The sequence below is a fragment of the Convolutriloba macropyga genome, chromosome 15 (genome assembly GCF_964194025.1).
Source record: "Convolutriloba macropyga chromosome 15, txConMacr16.3, whole genome shotgun sequence".
Taxonomy (NCBI): domain Eukaryota; kingdom Metazoa; phylum Xenacoelomorpha; order Acoela; family Convolutidae; genus Convolutriloba; species Convolutriloba macropyga.
Window position 1 is genome coordinate 17,282,055 of NC_134482.1, and position 19,787 is coordinate 17,301,841.

The 19,787-nt window shown below is 35.2% G+C and overlaps 1 protein-coding gene across 2 annotated transcripts in view; it reads right to left on the reverse strand.

The window, feature by feature from the left end:
- Positions 1-6,587: 6,587 nt before the first annotated feature.
- The window catches only part of LOC142354257 (kallikrein-6-like), a 31,138-nt gene continuing 17,938 nt past the window's right edge, over positions 6,588-19,787 (reverse strand). The window contains exons 4-5 of one of the 2 annotated variants that reach the window (XM_075406517.1): positions 7,477-7,747; positions 6,588-6,716 (exon numbers count right to left, since the gene is read on the reverse strand). In XM_075406517.1, coding sequence (XP_075262632.1) covers positions 7,493-7,747 — 255 coding nt within the window. In that variant the 3' untranslated portion in view covers positions 6,588-6,716; positions 7,477-7,492. Of the gene's footprint in view, positions 6,717-7,313; positions 7,748-19,787 lie in introns of those variants that run through there. The other variant, XM_075406516.1, reaches the window with a different exon arrangement.

Genomic DNA, 19,787 nt, shown 5'->3' on the forward strand with positions numbered 1-19,787 from the left:
CCAGTTCGTCAATTAAGGGAAGGAAAAAGTGACGAAGTTCAGCCGACCTTGAGTTCTGATTGGTCGACCAATTGGATTGCTCAAAATACCGCTAGTGCGTCCAGCAGATTAAAATGGCCCACACTTGTATTGTAGGCTTCATTTCCAGTTTCCAATTTGCGAGCTTAACCCCCTGTTGACCAAACCGGTAATCTCCTTAGATCATACTATAACCACGCGAAATAAACACGTTGTGTCAAAATAGTTTACACGACCCGATATGCCGGGCATTTCAACAGGACGACGCATCAAATAGGCAACAAAATTTTGTTTAAACACAACATAATTGTTATTACACATATAAAATTTCAATACCCCCTCGATAATATATTCATAGTTGACGACCTGGTGGGCGCGCTTCGGTGCGATACCCGGCTCATTATTTCTCGACAACCGACCCGTTATAGGAGAATAGAAAAAGAAGTCAAGGTGTGACTACGGCATCAATTCTGACTCATATCTCAATCTAACCATGTCAATGCTAGGGTGACCGGACATAGATTGAAAGGTCAATAGATCAAAAACCATTAAATTGGGTCAGTAGATCGAAAGTTATTCTCTATTCCCATGCGATACCCGGCTTCGGTGCGATACCCGGCTAATTATTTCTCGACAACCGACCCGTTATAGGAAAATAGAAAAAGAAGTCAAGGTGTGACTGCGGAATCAATTCTGACTCAGATCTCAATCTAACCATGTCAATGCTAGGGTGACCGGACATAGATTGAAAGGTCAATAGATCAAAAACCATTAAATTGGGTCAGTAGATCGAAAGTTATTCTCTATTCCCATTGCCCTAAACTTAAGCATTATTAGATAGCTGACATCAGGTACCGCATTTGGCCATGCCAAAGAAGCCATGGCCACGCCTTAGTGGCACGCTGGACTTGATATGAATCTATCACAACCGAACAAACTATCACCACAAAACTTGTTATGAGCTGTATTATAAGCGAGCGCTTTTTTCTTATGGCCAACAGGCAATTTAAAGAATTTAATTTTCAATCTATTTTCTCAGTTTCTGTTTTCGATCTGTTGCCCGGGATCTATTGTCCTAGCAACCAACTCTAGGACTTTCTTACCTCGATTTATTGTCCTAGCACCCAATTCTAGGAGTTTCTTACAAATTATTTCTATCTTTTTTGCCATCTTTCTGGATTCTTTTTTAAAAGCATCACAATTCACATGAAATTAGAGCAATTAATAATGTTGAAGCAAAAATCGGTATCTCAAATAACAGAGTAAGAACCTAGGGGGCAGGCGTTCCCCAGGGTCAGGAGACCCCCCCCTGTCACTCGAACACACTTCATTTGCTGTTGACTTCCGTCTCTTTTTGGCTGATTATCTCCCCTCCACTCACGATAAAGAAAAACAAACACACACACGCAGATGTCTTGTATAAGCTTCGAACTGCTGCACGCAGGAATTGGAAAACTATTTAAAAACGACATTTGTCAACTTTTGCCGTTCCGGCTCGAGGTATGAAAAAATAGTACAGCTGGTTCTTTGTTTATTGACTATGAAAGGAATTGTCTGGCGGGGACAAGCCCCTTAGACAGTTCCTGCTTGGATTAACGTCAATGAAAGGTTTTAAATGGCAATTAGCACGCTTTTAGACAATAGTAGAATCAAAATTAAGCTGCTCAAATGTGTCAAAGGTGAAAAGGAAAAAAGTAAGCCTCTGACGGGATTCGAACCCACGCCTCCAGCTTAGAAGTCGCATCTTCGACCACTGCACCATGTTACCTCTCCTTTCGAGCATTTCGAACTTAGAACAATGCCTCTACTCACTATGCAGTCTATGATTCCAATCCCCAATGTGTAACGTTTAGCTACCACTATTCTACCCAGTTTGTGTACACGCGCTTTAAACTTCTCTTCAACTTCTCTTCATTTGGCTGCCAGGCCAAAACGCACACATTAATCAATTGTTCTATTTCTGAATTGAATGTTCTACAACAAAGAAATCTTAGGCACGCCAAATGAGCAATCTCAACGCCTAATTGGCCTCATTTCAGAACTGTTTTTATTTGAACAACGACAAACGTAATTTTCATGTGTGTGAGAACTCACACATACAGCCGAATTTAAACGCGCACATACAAAAAAACGTTGACTAGAAAACTTCATCAAATGGTCATTTTCTCTCCTGCTCAGAATCGATCTGACAACCTGCAGCGTGGGAGGCGAAAGCATATCGTGCACTGCGCCAAGGTTCTCCGCTTACAAAAAAATAAGGAAGCGAAGCGAAATTTAAAGTGGGTTTTCTTCAAATTGGGAAAAGCTATCTGTCAACGGTTTCGTCTAATATAAACTAGATTTCAGGACAATTCCAATGGACCAACACAAAAAATTAACTTCTTTGGCAATTTCGAGGAAATCCACTTTTTTCTCGGATCAACTCATTTTGACAATTTTCCCGGGAAAAATGCCCAAAAAATCATGGAAGGAGTGTTTCAATCGTTTCGGGTCATAAGGGTAAATTTTCCTAGCTCGCCATTTCCCACCAGCTGACAAAATTTCAGAAAATTCTGATGGATGCGATTCGAGAACTTGATGCGCGCAAAATTTGAGGTACCCGCAAACTGTACAATAAAACATCCGGGGCCCCTACCCCGTCGTACAAGCCTGACTTTTGCAATGAGCACGCGACCACTAAAAATTCAACTATTTCAAACTAGAATATATTTTTAGAAGAATGTTCTCAGAAATCATAAGATCAACTTATGTAACTAACGTTGCAATGCCTTGAGTGCAAACTATGCATTTCTTAGGTTTCAACATATTCACCACAGATAACTTATTATCAACTAACTGGTCATCTAAATTCATTTTCATTACAAATAAATTGCTGTCTTGTAACCGCCACAACCTGGAGAAAAATTTCAAGCTATATTTTAAGGTCTGTAGAAGGACTGTAGAATCTCCATGAAAATAGTTTTTAGTTAATTGGTAATCCGGAACTGATTTATTTGACAAGGTGTTGACTATTTTTGTCTTTCTTTATTTTTGCGTATGAAAAATTGATGATCTAAAGCAGAAAAGTAATTAAAACAGGGGAAGAAAGTTGAGAGAGAACAACTTGATGTAAAAGAGGCATAAAATAAGCTTGAGATAGCTTGAAATGAAGCTCTACTTATATAAGCGTATATCGCCAGAGATATGAAGCCTTGAGGAACAAGAAAATAGGTCTTAAATAATGGCTGAGAAAATTTCGGAATCTTGTTTAGTTTCATTATTCGTACCGTACCTATCACTACATTTGCTCCTGTTTAAAGTCCCGTATTTCATTTGACATTGTAATTAACCATTGACATTTGAGATTGATGTCTACAATGTAGTAAACGCACTGGAATAACTTTTTTCTGTTATTTTTTGTTATTAGTTGTCGTAATTATTTTTTACTCTTATTTCACTGAATCACAAATAATGTTTCACAAAATGATAAAAATTGGATTGAAAAGGAGAAATGTAAACAGCTGATATGATAAAGGATTATGGGAGAACAATTTGAAGGTTGCTAGAAAGACCCGTTTTTCTGCAATGACTTTTTTGTTCCAATTAGCCTTAAGCATATTCTGTGTCTTTTTTCATATGACGAAACTGTTTTTTTATATTTTGGGTTTTGATTGGTTGAAGCTTAAAAAAGTTTAAATTGAGTGAGATTTAATTGGGGTTGAGTTTTTAGATAAGTTTGTTTTGAGAAGCTAAATTAAACAATTACGAAAATAAAAAAATTATCTTGTTTATTTTTAATGTAAGCAGTGTATGTCACACCTTTTTGAAACATGTGTTTAAAATCGTTCACTGATATCATTTATTTCGTAGTAAAGACAATGTTAAAACTATCGTTCAGTTAGGCATACCAACTGTAAAGACTTAAATCAGAAGAACAAAAGTCAAAATAAGTTTAACCGGTATAGTCTGTCTTAGACTTCTTGAGATATTAAAATGTACAGTGATGACCACTAGGTCTCCGTCTCCAATGCAGACATTTTGGGGTTGAGTTTGTGTATATTTTGAATTTGAGACAAAAGACAGAGCCCTATAGATATTTTGAATATGAACAATGATTTCATCTTGGATTCATCAACAACCATTCTATATAATATGTTTTGTTAGGTAGCAGTTCCACAGGATACTTAATTAGCTTCAAAAATTTCATTATAGGCTTTGCTCCTGCAGAGAAAATCAGATGAGCTAATTAAAGCATTTTCATTGAGTAGATAGAGCAACTAATATCCTCAATTGGCGTTGATGTCACTTCTTGAAAAAATGTACAGAAGACTGTGCGAAATGTGCGCAAAAGTTTTTAGTATTTTTTTGCAAAAATATTTATGATTGTTAATGGGGGAGAAACTATATATAAAACTTTGTTGTTTTCTTTTCGAAATTGGTCAATCCAATTCGTCGAAATTCGTCGAGCTGGGTCCATCTATATTTAAGGTAGAAAGGCATGAGTGGTTTGATTAGAAATCTTATCGAGCGAAAAGCAATTTACCGGAAAGAATTTTTCCAATTTCGTTTTTTTGTATGGTTATCATATTTACCACTTTTCGTGAACCTTTGGCTTTTTACTGTTAGTTTTCTTCATTTTTTGACGTACTTTTGAACCAATTTTAAATATCTTTACCCAATTAAGTACTATAGTGACCATTTTGTGTTGTTAGTGTTGTTAGTAACCACTTGGCCCAAAAGTGAGCCTTTTATTATCCTCAATGTGGTTTTTAATAGTAAAAAAGATTTGGATTATATTGACGATTCAACTTTTTTTCTTATGATATGAGCATTTTTCAACGATTTAGTAACTCCAATGAGAAGTAAAAGTAAAGAACTGATATTGATAAGGCTAAACTATTAAACTGAACAAACGAATGAAAAGATTCGAAGCAAAATATTCTTTAAAAATACTTTTAAATTGTAAACATAAATTGTTTTGAATGATTTTTTGGGTTTTGGATATTTTTCTCATGTGCGGCAATGATTGTAATTTTTGCTGTTTGTTTTCTCTGTATTTGAATATTTAAGCTCAAACAACTGTTCATCTAGTGTAATTAAAAACATCAAAAGTGTCTCCTAAAAGTTTTGGGAGTGCGGCTTGTTTTTTTGCTTTCTTTGTGCTCTGATTATACAGGGATGATATTATCACTATATCATTAAATTTGATTGATGACAGAACCCTTGGGTAATTATGGAGCCAATAAAGGTCATAAGTTTAAGGCCAAACATTCGTGCTTTGGGTGCTTTTTGTGAGGTCAAACATTTGCACTTTCTGTGCTTTTTGATTGTTTTGCTTTTTAACTTGTCTTTTATTTATTCTCACTAATGAGAGAACCAATATTCCATTAAGTGGAATCTTGCCATTATATTATATATATCCAGTTTTCAATTCCAAATTTTGGTTGAGAAAATGTTTAATAAGAGGGTTGAATCTGAGTCATGAACGTTTTTGTTTTTTTTGTTGTCTTAAATTTCTGTCAAAAAGAACTTGTTTCATCAGGTTTCTAACACAGTCTCAGTGCTTTAGTGATTTCCTTTTGTAGACAAAGTTTACTGCCATCATTTATTAATGAAAACTTCCTGTGATTTGTTATATCTTGCCTCTATTTGTGGAGATTTACTTACCAGGTTTTTCGTCTATTGCTAACTGAAATTAAGGAACCATGTACTTTTCAGTTTCTGATTACTAGAAAATGAGTACTGCCTTTAGGGTTATGGTAAAAGGTTTTAATATAAAGTTATTTTTTTTGTCCAAAGCCATAAACTTTCAATATTTTCACGATGACAAATTCCCCCTATTGTCCTTATTACTTATCTCCTTGCTGGTTTTCTGCATTTTTTTATGGAATTGTAAATTTTGTTCAGCATAAAATGATGCCTTGGGATAATTGTCATATTAACATTGTTCAATCTAGTAAAAAAATTTTTGTTTCTTTTCGCGTTTAATTTGCCTCATATTGCTGGCTCACTATCAACACCTTAAGCTACTGTCACGAATGAAACTTTGGGTGATCATTTTCTTGTTGTCTCCGGATTTTAATTTGGAAGCTGTCGTTTTTTTTGCTACTTAGTTGTCTTCCAATATTTTTGTTTCGACCATCAGACCACCAGCAAAAATTCAAAACACTCTGCTGCTGAATTAGTGTTGTTGGCGAGATTTCTTCTATGCTGTTTAAGTTTATGGACAACTAATCGTTATATTTTTGAGCACAATCTTGTTTAAGTATGCAAAAATCTTTACAAAAATAAATAGTGGTTTATTGGGCTTGACAATCATAAGATTTTGTCTGTAGAATGACCTGAGTGTTTAAAATTTGACATCAAATTTGAAGAGAAGATAATTCAGATTCCCATTTTTCTTGTTTGACGAAACTAGATGGCTAATTGACCAAAGCGTTATTTCTTCTGCTCAAAAAATTGTATCAATGATAATTTTTTTCAACTAAATGTGAAACTTGTTGCTGAATTCAACTTTTCTTCATTCTGTTGTAACTAACAAATAAACTGATTGGTATTAACATCTATTAATTGAATATAAGCTTCTGATAATTTGAGAATACATTTAGCGTTAAAATAAAGTCTAATTCACTTTTTTAAAAATTTTTCCGCCCATTTATTGACATTACACAGCCCCCTTGTCTGCCATCTAGTCGGACTAGCACAACTCATGTGAATAACTACAGCAGATAGATTCCCAAAAATGCGCTATTCTTCCTTTTCGAAAAATTTGCGATGATAACTGAGATTATATCTGTTTGTATGTATCTCATAATCTTGTATAATGTAGGATCAAACTTTATGATCAAAAAATTCAGTAACATTATTGTTCAGTTATTGTGCAATTCATTGTACATATCTTTTTAACGAAAGGCGTAAAAATAATTTATTAACTAATATGAATAGCAAAAGTCGAAACCTAAAAAAAATTAGGCTGAACTTTCATCCTCAATAAACCTATAAGTTAATAACTGAAAACAAACGGGGACTTAATTGTCATTCTGGACTAAGGTCTCATTTTCAGAAGGATCTGACGATGACCGGAGTTTATACGTGGGAAATAGCTGATATTAAGCCCCTGGTGACTAAGATCCGTGGGCTTAAGCTGCATTTAAGACCCAAAAATTCCCAATCACCTCCTCATCCCCCCCCCCCGCATCCCCCCACTAATTTTTCGGCAATTTTTGACCTTTTCTCGGCTATTTTTGACGTTTTTTTTGGCTAATTTCGGCGTTTTTTTCGGATACATTTGGCATTTTTTCTGACGTTCAGACTTACCAAATCTAGGCCGATGCGTGTACAAGGCTGGCAGGTGTAAAAAGTGACATGATCTTATCACTGAATCGGCACTGAAATTAGATTTGCGATTAGACTTGTCCAGTACTGCACATATTGACTGGGCGTTAGGTCCGGGAAGTTTCTCGAATTTTGGGAAACTACAATGGAAGAGATTGTTTCAGTAATCGGGATTGTAATAATATTCAATGTTTTCAAATACAGCGGAGTAATGTTCAAATGTTTTTTGAATCCAGGGGTAGAATTTGGCCACACTTATGAAATGACTCTTTCCTGAACAGGGCTGTCCAAATTTCTTCCCCCAGTGACTGGCTACTCCGTATAGACATTCTGGATTTGGTTTCTGGGCAGAATCCATTAAGTAGAGAGGGCTGCCGTTGTCACTTTCGCAAAGTTTTGCCTCATATCTGCTTTCCTAAAAATTCCAAATTCTGAAAATAATGTTATGAATTTACGTTTTGACATCCGCATTGATTAAATGTTTTTTCCTGTATAATAAACAAGAAAAAAATATTTAGTGTGCATTTGCAACCCAGGATGCGGTGGGCAACCCAGGCAAGCTCTGATAAGACTGACTTAGGTCGCACACTGGGGTTACCCAGAGTGAAACTTACAACCGCTGTAAGAGCGGTACTCATTAGTATAAAATATAGTTTTTAGAAATATAGATGATTTTCGGGTCTTTCCCATTGTAGCCCCCCATGAAATTTTAGCCCCCCCATAATGGTATATTTACCATGATTGGGGGGGGGGGGCTATAGGTTATCTGGCCACTAAGCGGGGGGGGGGACTGGGAAAGACCCAAATTTTCAACTTTATAGCAATTACCAAACAAAAGTTTTTAGCATGGTCTTTGATGTTCAACAAGTAAAATTGGGAAGGTCTCCTCAAAAAAATACTCCCCCAGTGGTTTAATTATCTTCTCTTCTTCTGGATCTCTTGGAGCTTCTGAGCAATGTTTCTGATCAGAGCGTACAAACTCTGGAAAGAGCTCTGTTCAGACTATACAGATATCAAACAACAGAACTGTCCAGGCACTTGAACACGCTTTGTTCAGACTGTGCAGACAATGGGCAGGTTTTTGATCAGGCTGTCTAGACCGTAGGCAGTGCGCTGATCAGACCGTGCAGACTATGAATGTGGCGCTGATTAACTTATCCTGACCAAAAGTAGTATTGCTAGAATCTGCGGACGGGTCGCGGTCAACCAACCCCACCCCCCCCCCCGCCCGCTCACCCGGCACGACCCAAGTTGCTCTGATCAGAGCTGGCCTGGGTCGCACATATCATTCTGGGAACCCGTCAAATGATAATAAATGTAAACAACCTATTTAACCAAAAATTACTCTCGCACGTAATTTGAATCTATATCAATTAAGTTTATGAAAATGATTTGTGATGGCTTTTGAACATCAAGACACTTTTTGTTAGAATTTTTTTGTTAAAGTTTTATGAAACAAGAGAACTTAACTGACGAACTCTGATTTTTGTTTTGATGAACAAAGATATACAAAAGTCACATATCAACACTTAACTATAATTCTAATTTTGTCTTGGAGCTATTAATATTTTCTGACCTATCAACCAGATGTCAGAAGCCAAGTTTTCTCACCCATAGAAGACTGATTCTAACATGCACTGACCTCTGACAGGCACTGAACTGATGAACTCTATTGAATAAAAAATATCCTAAATAGGTAATCATGCGCACCAAAATCTATTTCAAATGCTAATCAAGAAAAGTTTTCCGGCTAATTATTTTTTCTGTGTATAATTATGCAAAGAAAATTATTATAAATTCAATTTTGAATACTTTCAAAACCAATTTTAAATTGAAATTTAAGGCATTGAATTCTTTGGAGTGGTTCTCGAGACCACTACATGAGTCCTACCTCAAAAAAGAAAATGGGGCAAAACCTAAGTTTCACAAAAAGCATTAAGAATTGAGTGGTATCCCAGTATCCTCTTTAATGAATTCAGAAAATGCAAATATCGACGTTAGAAATCACGATATTACTTATTAAAACAACTGTGAAAAATCAAGACAAAAGCAGTCAATATTAAAGCAACGTGAAAAAAAACTTCATTGAACATGGAAAGAAATTATAACACTCGATTATTTTCCAATTTTGTGTTCACGATTCACTCTAAAATCCATTTCTTAAATTTCACGCTGCTTTAGAACTAATCTGTTAATTACATCAGATTGGTTAAAATCACAACTCGACTTTTTTATCGACAAAAAAGACAAAAAACGTCTGAAGTTAACAAAAAACAGGGAACCAAAAAAGAACAAGTTCATTGATTTATAAGAAAACAAAGAATGCCAAAAGCAGCCCAATTAAGTTTTCCAATTACAGCCGTTACAAGTTTAGCCGGAATCGCAGCCGGAATTAATTAAAATAAACAGAAAACACCCATTTCAATTTACGCAAAAAAACGTGAAAAACATGAAATTTTTGAGCCTCAATTTTTCTTCAAGAATCGGGTAATAATAAAAAAAAACATTTTTAATAATTGGTTCAGTTTTCAAGAAAATTTCAATGATAACTTCCGGATCATTCTGGAAAAGGTATCGATCTATTGAAATTGATTTTACAAAAAAACATGATTGGTTCAAAGTTCCTGACAGCCATTTCATGGGGAGTTGGAGCGTTAATTAGGATCGGTTATCGATTTTGATCATTTCTCCCTTCGCCCAGAAACTATAATGGGAAAGACCGAAAAATTTTATGCTGTGCTATTGTTGGGTCTATCATAAGATTTATCTATAATCTGCTATTTTTTTATCTATTATCTATTATTGGTCTATGATCTATTATCTCCAATTTTTTGGGTTTTAACTTGGATTCTTTCTAATTTTATCCCAGTGCTTTTACGCCCCCCAGTTTAAAACTATTTAATGTTATATAGCACGTTCACATTACTATGTGGTATATTAGGACATGCTTCGGGGGCGTAAAAGATATTTGCCCGCTACGTGGACCCGGGCCGCCGAGGTTTCACCCCTATTTTATTCCTAATTAGCGGGGGGTGTAAATCGTTTTCCATTCATATTTATCGGGGAAAAAATGTAAGAGTGTAATTTTAACATATTGCACTGTATTTACACTCTTTTCTGCACTTTCTTACACTCTTTGCAAAGAGTTTAATTTAGGGAGGAAAGATAGAAGATTACACTCTTTTTTCCTCCTTTGTGCTAAGTATCTATTTTTACACTCCTACACTATTGTTATTTACAGAGTGTAATTCATGGTGGACTTATAGAAAGTTACACTTTTTTTCCACCGTTATGACTTGACCGTTATCATTTCTTTTTACCCTCTTACACCTTTGTTGTTCTTTCATTAGAGTGTACACAAAGATGAACACAAACGAGATCACGGTTTTTTTTCAAAGACAAGCTAGACCAAGTATTCCAGGAGTTCTAAAACCTTCTGCAAAGACAAAATTTGGTTATGAGTTTGAATTGATTGTTGGGTGAAACATGGGATTTTTTTTAATCTTCAAAAATGTAAATTTAAAGTTATAACCACAACAAAAACGTTTGGTTAAATATTTACATTTTCAAAATCGCCTCGTAAATATATGAATAGTTTGGTCTTTATACTTCAGTAGAACAAATTTCTAAAGCCTCTTACTTGTCTATCTATTGGAACACGTTCATGCAGTTTGACCATTTCGCTAATTAGTTTTTCCTTAAATTTATTTTTAGTTTTCTCTTTTCGGATTTCAATTGGCAAATTATTCCACTTCCTAGAAAAATTTCTAATCAGTGATCTTTCAATCCATTTGGATTGGCACTTAGTCTTTGGAAAGTACTGGAGAGTTCTGGAGTTATTGGTCAGTTCGTACTTTTCAAAAATCTTGAATGAGGAGTTTTTGGTTTCTCGACTGTTCTCTTTATATTGTGAGAGGAGGTCAAAAAATTTAAGAAAACAAACGTTTTTAATGAAAAGCGCTGCTGGCAAAATTTTGTCTTTCAATAAGAGATCTCTTGCGCTGTCAAACTTTTTGCGCAGGTGGAAAACATTTATTCCTCAATTTATTTGTCTATTAACTCTCTGAAGTGACTTAACCGACAACGATTGAAAAAAATGGCACTGAAATTGAGATGGGACAAAACAAATGATTTAAACAGCCCGATTCTTGCCTTTAATGGTAGAAAATGTCTTACTAAGTAAATTGACCTAATAGCATTTGCCATGTTTGGTAACGTTTTCTTTAGATGAATATCAAAATTTAGATTGTTATCAATCATTATACCTAAATAACGACAACTTGTTTTTGGCTCTATGAAAATTCCATTATAATGAAATTGTTCAATTTTTGATTCACCATTTTTTGAAAAAATCACAATTTCTGTTTTATCTCTGTTTAAGGTTAGCATATTTTGCCTCATATAACTGTCAGTATTTTCAAATACACTGTTAATTTCGCATAAAAGATTTTCATCAGATTTGGAATGACAAATAATGCATGTGTCATCTGCAAACAGTAAAACGTTCTCTCTTTTTTTATTTTTTTCTGGGAAATCGTTGATATAAAGTATAAAATTTTGAGGTCCGAGAACTGTTCCTTGAGGTACTCCGTGATTGATTGTCACCCAGTTCGAATATTCAATGCCGTTCTTTACGCATTGTTTTCTGTTAGGTAAAAACGATTCTAGCATTGCAATTGATTCCGTACTAAATCCATATTTTGCAATTTTTTCGAGAAAAATTTTGTGAGATATTGAGTTAAAAGCTTTGGCCAAATCCAAGAAAATACTAACAACGGTTTCGTTTTCTTCTAACAAACTGTTCACTGAATCTGTCAACGATATTACTCTATCATTCAAAGATTTTCTTTTCAGAAACCCAAACTGATTTTTATTGATTATTTCATACTTTTCAACATGTTCTAGCATTTGTTGGAGCAAAAGTCTTTCAAAAATTTTTGCAAGAGTCGGTGTAACTGAAATTGGTCGGTAGTTTTCTGCTTCCAGTGGATCACCTTTTTTGTAAATTGGAGTTACATATGCTTTTTTAAGTACATCGAGAAAAAGATTTTTTGATATGCATTCGTTTATTGCAGACTGTAGATGTGTTCCAATAGACATTTTGCTACATTTGAAGGACCATGTAGTAAGTAATCCAGGAACCGCTGCTTTGTTTTGTGGTAATTGATCAATTACAGTAAACAGTTCTTTTCTCCTTATATGTCTGAAGGAAAACTCTGTTTTGTCAAAATCATAGTCCGGTAGCTCAACTTTTTCTGTCTTGCCTTCGTATAAACCTAATTTAGAAAAACAAATATTAATTGTGTTAGCGATTTCTTTTTTGTCTGTTAAAATATCTTGTTTGAACCGAATTCTAGAAATTTCGCTATTTTATCCTCGTGTTTAATCTTTGTTTTAATGACTTTCCACTGTTGTTTTAAATCGGAAAGACTTTCGAACAGTTTCTGTGAATAAATGTGACTCGCTCTTCTAAGTAGTCTGTTTTTATGGTTTCTTATTCTTTTGTATGAGCTATATGTGTCAACGTCTCTTTTTTCCTTCCAAATATTGAAAAACCTGTGCTTTTCGTTGATAAAATTCAATATTTCTCTGGATAACCATTTATTTTTTGTTGACTTTGACGATGGCTCTCCTATTTTAATGGGAGCTACATTATTCAGAAGATTTTCAAACATATTTGAAAATTTTTCAAAAGTTGATTTTGCATTGTTTTATTGGTACATGGGACTCCAATCCGCGGATGCAATTGTTTTGTTAAGATTAGCTCTACTAAATTGGCTAGTGTCCCTGTTAAAAAACTGCGTTTTGTTGTTTTCATAATCGATATCCAGTGACGAGAGGAAAATTTGTGTAAAATGATCACTTCCAAATAACTGCTCGATAACAGTTGTATCAAAAATTTGGTGTTTTGTTGTTAAACAGTGATCAATCAGTGTTTCCTGAATTCCATTTGTCCAGGTTGGAGTATTTTTATTTACTATATCAAGCCCATTGTTGGAAGCAAATTCTGTCAATAACTCTCTTTCTCTTTGATTGAAAAAATTGATGTTATACTCTCCAAATAGTATTACATTATCTAATATTGAATATGCGCCTGAAATTTCTGATGTCAAATCTTCTAGAAAAAATTCGCCCAAGTTTTTGTTGGAACAATAAGAAACGTTTACTAGAAGTTTTTCCTTAAACGGTGCTTGTATTTCAAGCCATAGTGATTCAAAAAAAACTTCTGCTAATAAAGTTGAAATCATTCCGTATTTTATGTTTGAATGTATTTGGTACCCATATTCCTACTCCACCACCTCTCGTTAACTGCGTCAATTTTGCATCTTAATATAAAAAAGGTATAATTTGTGAGTAGGGGTCATTTTTGTCGTCACTACATTTAATTGGTAAATTGTTTACCTACTCCCGCAAATTCCAATTCACACCCCCCTCCCCCCACAAGTCCCCAACCTCCAATCTGGTATGAATATTTTGACATAAGTCCACAAAGGTAAGTTTACGTTAAGATATTTGTTCATGTTTAAAACCATTGGTAGTAAGATAATAGGGTACTAAGTAGGGGAGTTATCCTTCGAATTAATACGTATGATAATAGGGGGTTATCCTTGGCGGCGCTACATGTAAAACATTTGACTACGCCGTGCATGGGTGATACATGTAAACTAGCTTTCTTCTGGATACATGTAGGTGGAAATGTGCTTTTATGTGGCTAGAGTCATTTTTGAGTGAGCGTTTATAAAATCATATGGCTACCATTGCTACAGTTGATTTGAAGAGTATTCACGAAATTTACAAGGAAATCCAAAAAGAATATTCACAATACGGTGAACAATTTTTATACTTTTTAGCTACTTGTCTTCCTTTAGATACTGAGATTGATTTAGATATAGCTTTGAAACTACGACCTTATGGTGGTTTTATTGGCATCGACAATTCAGCCCTCGACAAATATTTTAAATCATTCAAATTTTTGAGACTTCATGCGATACTTCACGACGCTTCCGGTTTTGTATATGAATATAGTGAAAAGGGTCCAGGCTATTCTTACGTTTTACCTTGTTCAGTGACAAATGAGTACCTTGGTCATGTGACTGGAATTGCTTTTTGTTTATACGTAAAATCCTTCAAAAATAGTTTATTCAATTTGCTGGAATGTTGAAATGCAGAGCGGTTGTTCTTGATTTTGAGGGTTTTCGAAATAAAAAATCTTGGTTTATAATAAAAGAACTTGAGGTATCTACCGAAAATTACAACGATATAATATCGTTTTTACCTCCAAACTCATTTAACATACATTCTTCTAGTGAGCAAAGATTTTCCTTTGGGTTTCTAAGTTCTTTCATGGTCTCTCGTGGGAGACAGGAGAGTACCCTTATCATTATTTGCAACAGATTTTTCAAAGTATAGTTCTTCGATTTCCCTTTTCTGATTTTTACGCAAAATGATTAGAAAAAACGGAAACTTTACGGCAGCTGTTACAGAGGAACGTTATCAACTTGGAAACTTTGTTCTGCCCAAAAATTGAACACTTGAAATTATATCGGGAGACACCTGTTTGTAAATTGCATGCATTGAGTTGCCCAAAACGACAGAGAAGCAAGCATTGTGCAAATAAGAAGGCAAAAATCTTTTACCAGTGGCTGACGAATGAATCGTCGGTTCGAGAAACCAGCTCCGTCTCTACTGCAAGTGAATTTGTCTCCAAATTTGACAGTTTACAGTTGCATAACACCTGAAAAATAGTTAACGGTTACTCTTATCAAGGAAGAAAAAATTGAAACAAGAGGCCAAACAGTTTTGAGAAAACAGCAGATTGTGTGTGCTGGTGCTGAAATAGAAGCTTTCAAAAAGTATCTTTCTCTACTGGAGTACTTTCAATTGTACCATGTCTTTACAAGAGAAAATGAAAAGGTTGAAACTAAACCCTTTACCTACGCCCAAGCGTGCAGTACCAGTTTTGATGTCTCTGGACGATGAGACTCTTCCCGATGACATCAAGCAGCTGATTAAAGAGAACAATGTAGAGTCTATTGTTTTCAGAGATAAGCAAGATTCGATGAATGCAAACTATACAATCACTTAAAAACAAAGAGACAAAGACTCTGGATATGTTTTTTATGAATTTTTTATTGTTAAATAATTATTTAAAAATTCTTGGAAAGCAATTCATTTTTTGAATAATATTATTTCAAAATGAGTAAAACCGAAGATCAATTAGATTCAGGCGGAGGCATTACTGACTTGGTTTTTGACGCCGAGCACCAAGAAAGACGATCTTGGAGGTTTTGGAATTCGAGATTGCCTCGATCAGAGGTTGTATACTTCACACAAATCATTATAATAATTTTCCTTATAACTGTATCGCTCGCCAAATTGGTTGTTTTCAGTCTTGACTGTGAAGAAGCCACATTTTGGTTTTCACTTCTCTCTTGTACAGTTGGATACGCTCTTCCAAATCCAAAGTTATGAATAAAATTATTTCTACCACTGACCGGTTGTTCATGGCTGTTTGCGGGCCATCTTGTTGCGGAAAAGCTGAGCTCATTTTCAAAATGTTATTAGTTGGTACATTTTTTCCAAGAGTTTCAAGAATTTATTATTTTTATCAGCATGATCAGCCAAAATTGCAATCGTTAGAGAAGAACTGAACAAACATTTTCAAAAATTCTCCAATCTTTGAGCTCATTTCAGAGTTAGAGAACTGCCTGCCTGTGTTCGATGATTCATGTGAGAAATTGTTCAATGACAAAAGATTTTCCAAATTAGCAACCGCAGGGCGACATAGAAACATCAGTGAATTTTATGTTAAACACAATTTGTTCCAGCAAAGCAGATGGTCCAGAACAATTGATCTAAACACAACACATATCATATTGTTTAAATCACCACGTGACACACAACAGATTAGTTTTATTGGTCGGCAATTGAATAATGCACAATTTTTAAAAGAAAGCTATGAGCTCGCCACCAAAGAACCGTTTGGTCATTTATTAATTGATTTGGATCCCAAAACATCAGACGTCTTGCGCTACTGTTCAAATATTGTTCCTCCAGGACCATCAATTTTTTATCTGCCATCAGCTAAAGCTGTTATCACAAGTCTGAGCGATGAGAGAGAAAGAAGTTTGTATGCTGGCGGCTGCTAGAGATATCGGATACAAAACTAAAAGAGAAGATCGAGAGAGCTCCAAATCATTTCATTAAATTCTTTTGCGAATGTTTGCTCAACATTGTCAACGGTAATGTTCCAATAAGAAAAGGTTTTGTAGAAGGTTATGAAAAATCATTCAGAAAACTATTGTCTAGACAAACAAGTTTGAAAGAAGAGAGGCAGCTTTTTGCTAGAGAAACAGATTTGGTCAAAACTGTTGGTTTCGCTTGTCATCGTTATTTGACAAAATCGTAATGCACATGGAAGAATTCATTTTAATTCCAAAACGAATGTTTGCTTCACATCAACCGGTAAGAAAAGAAGTTTTGAACAATCCCCTTTAATAACAGAAAGCTGCACACCTGTCTCTTTTGCAAAGAAACTAGTCGAACTCAATGGAAAAACCAGAGAAAGCACTTGAACCAGTTGAGACAGCAAACAAAGCGATTGAAACAGCAGAAGAGGAAAAAGAAAAAACAGAACCCATGAGCGAAGACAGTGAGATTGAGCGGGTAGTGAAAAAACAAAGAAAAAGCGAAGATTTCGACTCCATACTATTAGAGCTAGAATTTATGAATAAAAAACAAATCAAAAGATCGAAAATCATACTTGAATTGATTAAACAATCTGAAACAGTAACCATAGAGTCGAATGACGTTATTCACTTTAATAAAGAAACACTGGGCATTAAAGCTTCAACGTTTCTGTACAATCTACAGCAACCAACTAAAAAAAATGGACATTGCAAAATACTCAAAAATATTAATTCTTCTTAATATCTCACCTCATCTTGTTGCAAATACACATGCCAAGCAAATCTTGGAAGCCTCGTCTGTAAGTGAACAAGAGTTTTTCCCAAGTAGAGAACAACCCAGTCGACAAGAGCTCTTCTCTAGTAGAGAACAACCCAGTGGCTCAAAACCAACCCAAAAAAGATATAAAGAGGAAACGGACCAAACGACAGACAAAGAAGAGACCAGTCAGAAGATGTGGTCTTTCTTTTCCTGAAATAAAAAAATTGGATCAGTTTTATTTAAAAAGGACCAGCTTCGTATGGAAGCATAAAGCGACTGCAGACTCAAAGCAAGCTCCCTATAGGTAAAGTCCAGACCTATTTGGAGACAAAGCCGTCTTTCACAAAGTAACGTTCAATTCGATTAAAATGTCCCAGGCTTAAAGTTTTTGTAAAAGACATTAACGAAATTTGATCTCTGGATATGGCACACGTTGATAGACTGGCAAAGTATAACCGCAATATAAAGTATCTTCTAGTAGCAGTTGATTGTTTGTCAAGATATTTACGCGTGGAACCATTGAAAACAAAGTATGCAACAGAAGCAGCTGAAGCATTCAAAAAGATGATCAAAAACAAATAGCCCGAAAAAGTATGGGCTGACGATGGTACAGAATTTCTTGGAGCATTCAAACAATTGTATACCAAACGTGGAATTCATTTATATAGTACTTACAACGAAAAAAGTCAGCTTTTGCAGAGAGGAACATTAGATCTCTCAAAACGATAATTCATCGGTATCTTGAAGAAAAGTGGAGCTATAGCTACATTGACCAATTAGACCAATTTGTGAAAACAATCAATTCAAGAGTCAATCGAGTAACTAAAATTGCTCCTAACAAAGTTACAAAAAAAGATGTGCCACGACTAGTGTCATTGGCAGAACAAACAAGCTCAACTCAGAAGCCCAACTTTTACATTGGAGACTTTGTGAGAGTAGTTAAAAAAGATAAAGCATTCAGGAAAAGTTAAAGCAATCGTTCACAGACGAACTCTTTGAAATAACGGGAATACCAACATTAAGCCCACCAACATACTCCTTAGTCGACGCAGACAAAGAACCAATTCAAGGAAAATTTTACCAACCAGAATTACAATTTGTCAGGCTCCCTGTCGTTGAAAATGTCGAACAACTGGTTTGAAGACGATTTTACACTTCACGTTGTTTCATCTGCTTCAATGGAAACATTTGATTCAATTACACTTGCATCATTTCGGAATTTTTTTAATGACAAAATTCATCTTGTAGGTGATTGGAGAGTGGCGCTAAGTGAAATCATATTCCCAACAAATATAGAAAACATAGTAAACGGTAATCTAATTGTGTACAACTTAAAAGACTATGAAGATTCCCAAAAGATGTCTTCGGGAGCCAATGTTATTTCTAGACCTTACAGTGGACAACAATGTAGTTTTATGCCAGGAACCTTTGATGCAGTAGCACAACTTCTTGCTACAATTAAGCGCACAATTGGATTGCCCCATTTTTCATTCAGAGAGTTGAAGAGCTCTGGAAAATATGAAATTTTATTTGGCAAGTATGAGGAAATTACATTTACCAGCGAGGAAATTCCGAGCATTATTGGATTTAAGGGTATTCCTGACGGCAATGGAATACATATTAGGTACAAAATGATTCCTAATGCGAACAGATTTATGAAAAGTGATGATTTAAAAGCTTATTATGGGGAGTTCCCAGCTGACCTTTGTGCTGGAAAGCATCTAATTTTTATCTACACCAACATAATTGAATATCAATACGTTGGTGACACTAAGGCTCCCCTTTTGCAAGTCATTGATTCAAAACAACGTCTGAAAAACGGTAGTGTTTGTGAGCTTGAACCAACTCATCGGATAGTTTTTACAAATTTAGACTATAAGAAGCTCCTAACCAGCACAATTCAATCGATTTCAATTGAACTGAGAACAGAAACAGGACATTTAGTTCCTTTTTCTGGAACTGGAAAAGTTATTCTAACACAACAATTCTAAAAATTTTCCCCATAAAATGGATTCTTATTATGCTGATCAATCAATGTCTTTGCCCCACTTCTCTGGACATTATCGCCAAAGGGGAAGTGGTTTTGGAACCCTAGCTGCAGGCATTGGACCTGTTGCGCTGCCTTTAGCGCGTCGTTTTATTTTACCTACAGCGAAGCGTATCGGCAAAGAGCTCTTGAAAGACAGTGTTCCAGAGATTTTGGATGTAGTCGGAAGCAAAAAATCTCCTAAACAGGCGTTTAAAAATACAATATCAAAAACTGTCAAAAAACAGACAGGGGGATCTCGACGAAATACTTCACGTCGGAGGAAGTCAATACGAGTCAAGCCACCACAAAAAGCAAACAACAAACGCAAAAAAAACCATTTCAACGCAGAGAGCTCCAAAAAGAAGTCGGTCAGATTTTTTTTGCCAGAGTGAACGATGATCGCTATTTTATTACCATCAGAAGCAACTCAAAGTTCTTTGGATTTATTCGAAAAACCTTCTCTCTTAGTAACATTTGA